This window comes from Anopheles funestus, chromosome 2RL, assembly GCF_943734845.2.
Source record: "Anopheles funestus chromosome 2RL, idAnoFuneDA-416_04, whole genome shotgun sequence".
NCBI lineage: Eukaryota > Metazoa > Arthropoda > Insecta > Diptera > Culicidae > Anopheles > Anopheles funestus.
Window position 1 is genome coordinate 11331645 of NC_064598.1, and position 12296 is coordinate 11343940.

Sequence of the window (12296 nt, forward strand, 5' to 3'; positions counted from 1 at the left end):
TCGTATAGGAACTGAGCAATCCTTAAGGGTGTAATACACTTATGCAGTTTATGATATACTTACTTTAATTCATATGTAATGTGTCACCTAAAATGAATTCAAATACAGGAAATTGGGAACAAAAACATACCATCATTTAAATTTTAAGTTGAAACGATTATAAGCAGAATGACTAGAGAAAAATAACATTATAGTGAAAAATAGCTGAAAATGTATGACAGCGACAGCTGATGATCTGAATTTATCATATTTTTTTGAATGCAATCCGCTTAGCTGCTCTGCTGAAGCTAGTAATTGCCATCGAGTGCAAGGTAAACGAGTGCTCCCACATGTTCGGCACGTTGTCGATGAATGTGTCAACGGTAGCTACTTAGGGTGGAAACACCATCGCTCAAGATTTACTAATCAATCGTTCACCGGATTATGGTTGGATAAACCAGTACTCGACAGTGTGTTACTTTATTTCTGGATTGAATTCTCAGTTTCCGACTAGTAGATCACTTGGAGTACAGTTTGTCCAGCGACAGGATGAATGGTGGATACTTAGGATGAAGCTTTCTGGACAACGTGAATGTAAAAGGCCGGATTGGAGACACCGGTCAGTGGTTTGAAGTCACCATAGATTTCGTGCAGCTTGTTGCCGCGGAAGATTGTCTGCAGAATTTCTTCAAAAACACGCAGCTTGTGTGGGTAGTACGATAATCGGAACTCGCTGACATCGCTACCCGTACTGATCTGGTAATCCAGCGTGACAAGCGTTGGCTTTGAGGCAACGTACAGTACTGACGTTTTGATGTCTGTCGTGTGGCTGCTCTGTAAGGTAAAGTGAACGTTAGTTTCACGTTTTGTGTGAGCATGCTTCGCGCCATACATTGTAGTAGATGCACTTGGCGGGCGTTGCACCAGTGTCCATGATATTGTCGTAGTTGCGGTGATCGATCAATAGCAAACCGCCCGGTTTAACGCATTTTTCAAAGTTACGTATGGCCTGAATCTGTTCGCGCTGATCGCCAAAGTTATCGAGTAGATGGGCGAAAGAATTTCCTAGACACATAACCGCATCGAAACCTCCCTTGAGTAGATGTTTGATGTCATCGTACAGCGTGAGCCAGTTGGCCTCCTCAATAACTACAGGTGAAATAGTTGGCACAAATTGAAGCTAATCGTAGAACATATCGAGAGCAGCAACTAAACCTCACCCCATTTATCAAAGCTTGATTCCTTGCGGCGATTCCAACGTTCCTTCAGCGCGTACTTTAGCATCTTGTCGGATGCATCAATGGAAACGACTTCAAATCCTTCCTCTAGCAGCATAATCGAATCCACACCCGTTCCACAGGCAACATCCAGTATGCGGCGGACACCATTTTGGCGTAGCTTTTCCACGAGGAAATTGCGATAGTTCTCGGTACGGGACTTTTTGTCACCGATGAAAATTTCCCACACCTTAGCCGCCTTACCATCGGCATACTGATCGCGCACACCCTCGGCAGAGATGCCGTCCGAACGGGACTGGAACACGGTGTCGGCCTGAGACATCTTGAGGTTGTTCGTTTCTGTTGTCGAATACTGGGGATGAAATAAATTGAGACACTAATGACAAATTCTCTGCGTTATGACTATAAATAATTTTAATTCTTTGCAATAAAATTAATTTTTTTTTAAAACACCAGGTTTTTTAAGTTTTAAAAGAGAATCCAAAATAATCCAATATAATAATACAAATAATAAGGTAAAAACTTATTTAGCTTCGTAGGCTGACTTATTACTGCAGCACGATTCATTTGAAATATCCCCTCAGGGCAAGGATTGCATAAGCAAAACACCGCATCATGTCCATTTCTGTATTTTCCTTCATCGAAACTTGTTCTCACGATTCCTCAGCGCACGTACGCATGTTATTCGCTGATTCGTTCGCAACCGGAAAGAACCGCGCCTACAGCACTGGTGCACCGTGTTGTGGTGAAGTGGTTTAGAAATAATTATGTAACCCTCGTGGTCACGGTCAAGGAAATTCCATGCAAGGCTCACGCTATTATAGACACTATTTGCTCCGATTTTCACATTTGTATGTTGCACGGGTATGGCTAATCCATCGTACTTACCACCTTTCGGTTGATTTAAAAAAAAGGAGAATTGCCAGATCACAGTTTATATTACCTTTGGTAAATTTAGACCACTCGCACCTAACGACACTTGCTGACTGCTGAGGAAGAAGACCCGTACTGTGGATCTTGGGTGAATAGTGGCACGGTGGTGCTCTTGAACCTGGCCGATTACAACCACCAGCAAAAATGGTCACCGAGTGCGCACACTACCTAGTCCTTTCTTATCGCACAAAACAACAACGCACCAATCCGAGACAAATAGCGTGATAAAGCAAATTCAACTTGTTCGAGCCTCCTGTGCGGTGAACGGGAAAGCAACACAAAACATCTGACGTTGCAAATCCAACAAAAAATCCTAAGGAAATATAACAGTTCCACCTTCGTATCAGCCTATTGCCGGGGTTGGTTTATTTGGTAGACGTTTTCGTTCGCACACGGTGATAATAGCTCGCCGCTCACTCAGCTGTCGGAGATACCCTATGAACTTTGTGGATGTGATATTTTGAAAAATATGTTGTGTTTGTGCTTGCGTGCGTATGGAAATTCTACAAACTGTCTCACAGTTGTTTGGAGTTGTTTGTGTATTTATTCAAAAGACAAAAAGAAAAACAAGCAGTCCTTGGGATGTTTTTTGTTATCCATTGAAATGAATAAAATAAAGGTCGCTATGTAATTTTTATTAATTAAAGATGTTTTATTGCACTACGATTGTTTTCCATACTTATCACTATATTTCCCATACTGTTACCTACAGCTTATCATTGATTCAGCTTGCGAATAGCATCGTTGATTGCACAAAACGTTAGCCCTTTTAATTATTGCACCGGGTTCCATTTACCACGAAACTTATATATTGCACGAAGATTGTGTGTAGGTGTCTGTGTTTTGTTTTTAAAGTATTCCTAAAATAAATAGTAAGTCTTTTCCTTTGTTCAGTCGTGCTACAGAAGGATTCTTATCGTATGTTACCAATAGCTGGGATCCGATCGAAGTGCAACTGGAACGTTATGCAAACACTTGCCATTTGTGTGTAAGGACCGTAAGTTGATGTAAGGAGTCAAGATTTCAGCTCGTACTTCGGTAAATAATCCAAACATTAATGTTGTACCGTACCGTGTTCTTAGTCTAGTGTGAAAAACTACAAAGTGCTACGTATGTGTCCGGTTTTCTTTTGTCTTCACATTAAAATAAATCAACTCTGCTAGCAGTTACCCAACCGTTACCACAATTGTACAGCTTACAGTAGGTCTAATTCGGTTAAAACCATCCCAAGAAAAGTGCAGCAACGCGCATCCAACGCTAGTGTCCGCTTAGAGTCCATAATCTGCCCGAGCAGCATGCTTTTTTGTGTTGTCTTAGTTTGTATGTTAAAATGAGAATAATGTTGGTGAATTACAATCTCCAACGAATTACCTGGGCAAATGTACCCAGTAATGACAAACATTACACTAACTACTGGAGGCATCAGAAAAATCCTCCCAAAAGAACTGCAAACATGTCTGCCAATAATCCAATGCTTGTAAATGCGCCACGAAAAGAGTCTTAAACTATTGGAATAGGAAATAGGAGCGCAATGGTGGGCAAAGAAACAAAACCAAAGAAGAAGGAATGCTTATCTTCACTGAGAGTAAACAGATTGTGTCCTCCAACGGATTCCGGTCTTTGTAACGGATCGGTTCGAGGTGATATTTGCCGTTTACTTTCAGGAAAAAAATCGTACTTGTGCTTACTGAGCAAAACAAAAAGCAAAAAACTATAACACAACTACTCCACCCGAAAACAATTCCTAAGGCAGATAGCCCAACGAATCTTCCAGTCCTAGCGAAGAACTGACCGGTCGACCAGCTTGATAGTAGCTTTCCGACTTGGTCATACGTTTCGGATTCTTTAGCTCCTGCTTGCCACTGCGCACTATCAGGTCCGACTGCGTCGAGTGGATGTACTGATAGTCGCTGCCCGGAAGCTGCATCGGTAGGCTCTTTTTCTTCGTGCTCGTGCTGTAGTGATGACGGTGGTAGTGCAGATTGTTATTGCTGCTGCCACCGCCGGTCACTCCCACCTGTCCACCGTTCGAACGTTTCTGATCGTTTTCCTGATCGCGATGGTTGTGCGTGTGATGGTGATTATGGCCATGATGACGGCTGGAAGCATTCCGATGGTCGCTGGACTTCTTCGTGGTGGACGCTAGCGATGAGCTGCCGGATGTGGCGCTCGACTGTGCATCACCCTTCAGGTTCGTAATGTCCGTCGTCTGGCTAAGCTTCACATCGGCAAACTCGGCCGCTACCTCGACCGTTTTCTTAACGCTAAGCGCTTCGGATGCTTTTACTGGACGGCCACTACCACCGACGGTGAACAGTTCGTAGTCCAACGCTAGCTTGTCCACCTTCGTCGTCTTGGTGCCGGAAAGCTTGCCCGTACTGTGAACTCCGGCTGTAGTTCCACTGCCACACTTTGCCACCTGTCCGTGGCGTGTCGAACAATAGCACTTCTCGTTGCTGATACAACTGTCCGTATCGCACCAGGTCGTCGAACCTTCTTCGTTCGGTGTTTCGCCCATCGAGCAGTAACACTTGTCCTCACTTCGACAGCTCGGTGCCGAACTGCGGTTGCTCGCCTGGTTGAGCTTGGCATTGATGTCATCGCCGCCCAAGCTGCAGTAGCAGCGATCGGCTGACGTACAGGTACAGGCATCCGAATCATAGCTACACTCCGAACACGACACATAGCTGAAAAGTGGCAAAAAGTGGAAGTTACTGCATTGAATTCTTCACGCGAATGTAATGCCAGTGCCAACCTACCCGCTCGAGCTGTTCCTGTTGTGCGCGGTCAGTGTATGCTCATGTCGAGCTTCTGAAACTTCTGAACCACTAGTTGCAATTCGTGATCGGTCCTTCTTTCCGGCCGCCTTAAGATCCAGTGATAGCTGGTCTGCGAGCTGATGGACCCGGCCACTCGTTGCCGTACCGTGCCCGACTGCGCCGTGTGCACCACCGTGCCCAGCAGCTCCGTTTCCGTGGCCACCAGTTCGCCCGTTGCCGACGCCATGACCGCTCCCTGCATGAGCTCCTCCGGTGTTGCTGGTCGTGCTTTTTTTGCTGCGAAACTTACCGAACCGAAACACCTTCTTGAGACCTTTGGCCCCAATCAGTAGCTTTCGTCGCTGGTTCTGAAGGGATGAAAGCAAACCGTTAGTGTTGAGGGTGTTTTTTTATTTTTGCGTCGGCTATTGCTCTTTTCAAAACTTAACTGTAAGCATAGTTCTACAGAAATAGGTTAGAAAACATAGAGTTTTGGTTTTAGTTTGAAGATGGTAAATTTATTAGTTTTCTATTGTTCTTTTTCTCCAGCGACATCAATGTCCCCAAAAGGTATTTAACACCGAGCGATGCAAAAGACAGCTTCGCGACTAACGCAGTCCTTCCTAGCATTACAGACGGTCAATAGTGTCGGTTGCTCTTACTACTGCCCTGCCTGTTCTGGTGTGTAAATTCGGAAGATGTTGTTTTTGGGGTGTGTTAGCCTTTTCGTAGATGTATCCGTTAGTAGCTACATGCATATCCCATGCCCTTGCCCTTTTCATTCCTACCCTACGCGTTTACTAAATAAGTCTAGTCTACCGTGCATTCAATCGGTGCGATAGTCGATAACGTATTACAATGTTGTACTCTCATGTGTCCAAGTGTCCCGAGTGTCTGCCATCGTCTCGGTGTGTTGGGGTATGTGCCCTCACCTTAAAGTCTTCAGTATCAGTGCATGAAGGTGTTATGTACGTATGCGTAACCTATACCTACTCTCGTACACCGCCTCCCAGCTTACCTGTACGTTACTGTTTCTTCGCTTCAACTTTTTCTTCTTCTGCCGGCGCATGATGCTTTTCGAGCGCTGGTACAGCTCGTCCTTCGTCAGCGTGACCGCCAGCTTGAGCAGAAACTCCTTGTAGATCGGTTTCAGATCGTTAAAGGACATACCGTCCGAGTTAATTATGGCATTCAGGATCTCGTCCAGCGAGTGCAGATTCTCCTGCAGCCGGAACTCGTTGAACAGCTCACTGAACCCGAGCGGGGAACCGCCCCCACCGCCCACCTTGCCCGTGTGCCGCCGGGTAGCGCGCGATTTGTACCTTGTTAGGCCGGCCGTATTCAGGAAGCTGCCGGAGCGCGGTATGGCCACCCGGGTCAGTATGTCCCCGGTCGAGTTGTCAGTGAGCGCCGGGTACGGTCCCTCCTTGGCGGCAATGCCATTTTCGTCATTCGAATGGCTCCGATCGGTGTAGATCTCGTCCAGCATCGGTCTGTTAGAGACTGAGGAAGAGATGGAGAGAGAGAGAGGGAGAGAGAAAAACAGATTGATCAGAATTCGAAGATGTGGAGAAAAGGTCAATCATTTTGGACCCGACCCTTTCTTCAGACACTTACTTGCCCGCGGTGGGTTGGGTGGAATCGGTGGTGGCCGTTTGTTTTTGACGTTCTTCTTCCGCCGCTCCTCGGTCGACGACTCATCATCGTTGACGCCTACGACGGCATCACTTTCGCCGCTCAGTGAGCTCGTTGCGCTGCGCTTCATGCGCGGCGGTCTCGGTGGTGGCGGCAGCATGCTTCGCTGGCTGGCGCTTGATCTCCGGGAGGACAGCTTGGTGGAACCACTCTGTACATGGGTGTTGGTGGTCACGGTGCTGCTCGCAATGCTCATACAGCTGACGCCATTACGATTCTTGGGACGCTTTGGGCGTTGATTCTGCGGAAGCGAAAGGAAATAAAAAAAAATCCACACACACACGTTGCATTTAATCTCTTGAATGGAATCTCTCAAACTGTATGCTTACATCGCCACTGCTCATGTGAGCCATCAGGCTTTGGTAGAGCGTTGCCGCAATCACAATGGCATCTTCCGGCGTCTGGCAGACGAACCCGTGGCATTCTAGCTGGCGTGGCACGGTCGTGGAGCGCATCACGATCGCAAACAGCGGCGAATGAATGCCGGACGAAAGCCGACGCTTATCGGCGGCACTGTTTTGGATGAGATGGACATTAACCGTAAGATATGTTGATCGAATTTTGAAATGCGCTGCTAATGGAAAGTTTCGCGCCTTACCTGAGCGGGCGGAACAATGAGCTTTTGTCGATGTTTTCCGGATCGGTGATGAGTGGCAAAAAGGCGGCACCACCCTCAGCGCCCGATACGACGAACTTTACCGCCGACCATACGGCAATGTTTTGGAACGGTGTGACGGCCGGTTCCTTGCCACTGCCGGCCCTAATACGCAACCCAATCGGGCTGATGTCAAGTGATCCACCCGTCTGCGTCTGGAAGTGAGAAAAGGGAAAAAGGTCATCAATATTAAGTTCGTCATCATCTCGACAGGTAATGTTGCACCCCGCTGGATGTTTGACCGTTTTATCCCGTTTGACCCTATGAACTGACCCACTTGTACGGTGGAGGAACAATTCATCAATGCCCTAAAAATTCCCCATTCCCCATGCGGCTGGCCGACAAACACGGGGAAGAAAAACGTTTTTGGTGGCGATAGAGCGCGCGAAAACCCTACAATTTCCCCCCGAAATGCCAAAATCACCACAAATCTCTCGAGTTTATTTGGCGTTTGAGGAATCAGGTTGTTTCGAGTGGTTTAGCGCGGAAAAGAAACGCATCGAACCGTCCGGTATGCGCATCGGTGGAATTTCACTTCATGGATGCGGAGGTTTTTCGGCGGTGTTTCTTCTTCCCGCTTTACGTTAACCGTCGACAATGGTTTTGTGAACCGTTTGGATCGCTGACGGTAAGTGGCACAGTTTGATAATTAACGTTTAACACAAATAAACTCGTGCCTGTCTGCAAACGCCGCTCGTCAATGTAATGTTTCCGTTCAATTAGTTTGCTGCTGCAACATGCATTCCGGTGGCCCATACACGCCATCGAAATAGTTGTAAAGAAAAAAATTAAAAAGTTTTTGCACATTGTATCGTAAAGCGTTAAACAGCAGTAAAATATTCAATATCCATGTTTAGCGATGTAAAATTAAAAAGATTTCAATGCTACGTCAAGCGGGTACACAGTGCACTACAACGCATTACACTGTAACTTCAATTCAATCATTCGTGCCTTGCCAATTCACTGAGGGAAACCCCGTTTTTGCATCGAGCAAATTAATAACGATTAATAATGGTAAGGGAAAAATTTGAACGGTTTTAAATTTGGCAAATGCGGTACGGTTAGCAGTTTTTTTTTAATGAACGGTACACCATTATCATGTTAGCAACTTTTTCGTTCTCTCCATTCCGATCGTGGCTGGGAGTGATGATGAGCTGGTTAGCTACCATCACCTGCCTAATTTGATAATCGGTCAATTAATTAGCTAGCAGGCGAAGCATTTCTAGAACTGTGAGATAATGCTCCGCCATTAGCATGCTGGTGTATTAGCAGCTAAAGGTATACGCTTTCTAGCGTTCGTGTTTGGAAGGTGAAATTTGTATGCTCGATGTTTTCAGTGATAATTTCCCCTCGGTGTCTGTGCATCCACTAGTGGGCAGGCCATCTTTTGATAACTGTTTTTCTTTTTCGACCGCTCAATTTTCCATCAATGTAAGCACTTTGGGTATATGTGAGAGAGAACTGGGGTGTTTGCGATAGCACATCGTACGCAGCTGGCCATAACTCAACCCGATATTGACCTACGCAGCCCCGACAATTATGCTGAAGAATAAGCAGCATAGAAATCACTATTATCGCCTAACCATGGGTAGTTGCTAGACGCTGGTTGGAGCAACATAACGGGACCAGTTTTCATCTGCCGTTCAAAAGCAATTTTGTGAGAGTGTGATGAAAAAAAAACGCTGCTGAATCGAACACAGAATTGCTACTTGTGGAGAGCACTGATGCGTTCGATTGTGCTAGGGATAAAGATTGGTCATCAGTCGGTAAAAAAAACATATACGGGCATTTCCTGAAGGTATGGTTCGCAATAGATATTGTTAACGAAAATTGTGATGTGAGTGAAATGTAGGTCACTCTTTCATTTTCAAAATGTTTTCAATGGTTTAAGAAAGGTTAAGTTGGAAAGTGAAGATTAGTATGTTTACGCTAAGAAAAGCTGTTGAGATTGTAATGTTCCATTAAGGGTTTAAAAGGTACACAAAAGCTTGATAAAATTTTGATTAGGAAGCAAGCAGAAAAACTTATTTTGCTATTCTATTATAATTAATATCCTCTTTTAAAAAGTGAATGTAACAAAAAAACACCTCATGCCCAAATTCCACCCACCTTTAAGCACTCGAGGTGACAATCGGCGGTCATTAATCTGTTACAATGAGCGACCACGTGCCCGGTTCTTTCAATTAGTGAAGATCACTTTAAATCATTTATGTTTTGCACAGACGATACTTAATAATGGTGATCTCGTTAAACATCACTTTCACCCTCTGCAAAAGGCACACGATAGAAACATTGCTGTACTGGGTGAGCTCGGTGGGTGAGGAAATGAAATGGTAATTTTTCCATCAGTAGAAGGTTTTGGTTTCACTCGTTTTACAACCCACCAGTGCAAAGTCGGCAATTAAACCATAGCAAAAAAGGGTGTTCGAAGAAGGAGCTTCGAAATACTTCACACTGGAAAACACAAAAAGAAAATACAAACCTTGCCGGTGTACAATTTCCGCCCGGTGCAGGTCCCGATCCCGATGTCGAACGTCACCGTCTGGCGTTAGGCGGTTTCATTAGAAGAGGTTATGCACTAAATTAAAATGTGTCTGTACCATACGCGTACTCATTAAAAACGTGGCTAAGCGAAAGTTTTTGTCTTACAATGATTGCCTTTTTTTGTGTGTATGCATTTGAGCACAATCATCTCGATCGTGTATCGTATGCAAATGGGGCATGGAAAATGGTTTCCCTCTAACCTTCCTAAAAAGGGAAGCCTTTTTGGGCCAAGGAAGGTTATCGTTTGTGGTAAATCTTTTCAGTTCTTCGAGAGAAATCTGTTGAAGTTTATGCAAAAACCAGCATCTCAAGTATGTTCCACCTGGCGAAGATCGACTATTGACATAAATTCCAAAGAAAAAACCGCAAATAGTTGTCTTAACAAACAATGTGGCTACAAAATAATGCTTCACTACTTCTTCTTTCAAATTTCCTTTCGCTGTACCGGTTCATTCAAATATTTTGTGTATAACATTATAAAGCAGTTTTATTGAAATTAGAAAAAGAGAATAAAAGAAAAGCACTCCCCTGATTGCTAAACGATCGTTTCTCGCGGATGTCAGTGATACTTACTGAGTTGAGAAACTATTTTGATAGCTTTGCACCGAAAGTAAATCAATCTGATCATGCACCACAGTAATGAAGCAACGCGTTGTTTTTTTGCCTTCTCCCGTCCAAAAATGTGGTGCTACAACCATTCCTGACCGTTGGTGAGCATTGAGATTGGATGAATTAAAAATTGTGCAGGAAAAAAAAACACAAACAACGAAATAAAACAGTGCGGTGTTGCCTGCCTCGATGGTTCGACGTATCACTCGGTGGCGCTTCGATGCGTATTTGGGTGAAATTTTGGATTTCAAATCAAAAAACCTTCGCTCGTCGAAGTCGGTACTCCATGCCGAAAAGAAAAATAAAACCCGGTCGCCTTTCTCTCCGTAACTATTATACCATTTAATCAGTACGACCGGATCAGGAGGGTACACCGAAATGGTCGTTTTTTGGAGGAAGAAAAACCAAAAAACGGCGCGGAAAATGGACACAAATCATTCATTATGCTGAGTTCCTTATGGCTTTTAATATCTCATCTCGATATCGATATAGATTAACGGAACTGTTCAATATACAGCCCGATGGTACTTAATCAATTGTCTTATTGCGATAAGAAAAGAAAAAACAATAAAATATAAAGTATTATCTGTTACGTGATTGATTACAGCAAGTTTGTGCGGACGTGCTGTTATTAAAAAATTACACTAAACGGAACATGTCATTAGTAGCTGTAACAAGGAAGCTTGTTTTTTTTGCAATAAAAATCTAGCACAATTAGAAATGGCACAAAAAAAACAACATCGGCAATTTGGCACACAAATCGCGTTCGCGTTAATCTTTCCGCAGTTTATGTGATTACCATTGCAAATACTATAATTAGAGCACCTGTAACAACAACGAAAAAAAAAGCACGATACTGAATGGTCCCTGGTATTCCGTAGAAAAAACCTACGGGAAATCGAAAAACTAGACTGCCCATTCCGTTAGTGGCAGCTCGAACCGGGCCGTTTTTCTTGCATCGCTCTTCCAACCTACGCTAATGGAGCATCGGAACGGAAACTGGTTTTGCATTGATTTTGATCTTGATTTTCCTGACCGAACCATTCCCTGACTGCAGTCGGTTTCGGTGCCTTTGGGGGCCCCGGGGGAAAAGGTTGCTTGTTTTTCGTGCATTTTTAGTTCTGCAGGTGTGTGTGTGCGCGCTGTTTTATTTGTTGTTCGATTCCATTTTTCCCAACCTTCAATAAGTTTCCTTTTACTGCCTAGGCCAACAAACGGTTTGGTAACTGGGTCGTACGGCATGTGCTGCGCTGATCGCTTACTTTCTTGCGCGGATGCAACCTCCCGGTGCGACCTGACCAGTTCGCAATCTTCCGGACATTCGGGCCCGACTAGGGCTGCTTGCCGTGTGTTCCATTCGTGTTTTTTTTTTATTTGCTTCCACGAATTCAATGCCATTGCCAATCGTCTAAGGACGGCTAAGCGTGTCCGACGATGATATCGCGTACCGGGGGGGGGGGAAAGTAATTGAAAAATTGTTGCAATTAAAGTGTGTCAAACTGAACCAGTTTTATCGAAACTGGTGGTTTGCGATGGGGTGTCTATCCCACTATCAGCTACTGGACATGGTACGGGCAAGTACGCAGGCACCGCATTGGAACTGGTTCGAGCAAAAGTGGGCACGGATGTACACGGCTCGATGTGCGATGGAGTGTTTTTAAGCAGGAAACCTGCAAACCCAGCACCATATTGGCCCACTTTTGCAAAGCGAGCACAAAGACCAAAGGCAGGCGGATGGAAAATATGTCCAGCTCGGGATGTGGGTCAATTCTAAGTGAGTGAGGACACTCGTGGTACATTCCATGAACTGATTCTTCGTTTGGTATGGTTAGGTTTGGCGAAATCTAAGATGATCGCAATGTTGGACACCTCAATTCTGGTATT

At 44.8% G+C, this 12296-nt stretch overlaps 3 protein-coding genes across 6 annotated transcripts in view; 1 reads left to right on the forward strand and 2 right to left on the reverse strand.

Annotated features, from left to right (window-relative positions):
• The window catches only part of LOC125765893 (protein purity of essence), a 267808-nt gene that overhangs the window by 14433 nt on the left and 241079 nt on the right, over positions 1-12296 (forward strand). The window lies entirely within an intron of this gene.
• On the reverse strand, positions 422-2383 carry LOC125765977 (glycine N-methyltransferase). 2 transcript variants are annotated; one of them, XM_049431550.1, is made up of 4 exons: positions 2106-2383; positions 1200-1569; positions 872-1128; positions 422-813 (listed from the first exon to the last, which is right to left on the reverse strand). In XM_049431550.1, the coding sequence occupies exons 2-4, from the start codon at positions 1537-1539 to the stop codon at positions 544-546; spliced, it is 867 nt and encodes a 288-aa protein (XP_049287507.1). In that variant the 5' UTR covers positions 1540-1569; positions 2106-2383; the 3' UTR covers positions 422-543. The 2 variants fall into 2 exon arrangements, with proteins under 2 accessions (XP_049287507.1, XP_049287506.1); XM_049431549.1 differs by having other exon boundaries at positions 2161-2377.
• Positions 2779-12296, reverse strand: part of LOC125765904 (uncharacterized) — a 36193-nt gene continuing 26675 nt past the window's right edge. For all 3 annotated transcript variants that reach the window (XM_049431427.1, XM_049431429.1, XM_049431428.1), the window contains 6 exons: positions 7203-7414; positions 6934-7117; positions 6527-6845; positions 5928-6412; positions 4910-5277; positions 2779-4837 (listed from right to left, as the gene is read on the reverse strand). In XM_049431427.1, the coding sequence (XP_049287384.1) occupies positions 3895-4837; positions 4910-5277; positions 5928-6412; positions 6527-6845; positions 6934-7117; positions 7203-7414 (2511 nt within the window). In that variant the 3' untranslated portion in view covers positions 2779-3894. The remainder of the gene's footprint in view (positions 4838-4909; positions 5278-5927; positions 6413-6526; positions 6846-6933; positions 7118-7202; positions 7415-12296) is intronic.

Bases quoted from the DNA above. Each gene is read 5' to 3' on its own strand.
- LOC125765977 (XM_049431550.1), bottom strand. From the start codon at position 1,539: ATGTCTCAGGCCGACACCGTGTTCCAGTCCCGTTCGGACGGCATCTCT. The intron at 1,129-1,199 runs GTGAGGTTTAGT...TTTCACCTGTAG, and splicing joins ATCAAGCTTTGATAAATGGG to TTATTGAGGAGGCCAACTGG. The intron at 814-871 runs GTATGGCGCGAA...TTTACCTTACAG, and splicing joins CCAAGTGCATCTACTACAAT to AGCAGCCACACGACAGACAT.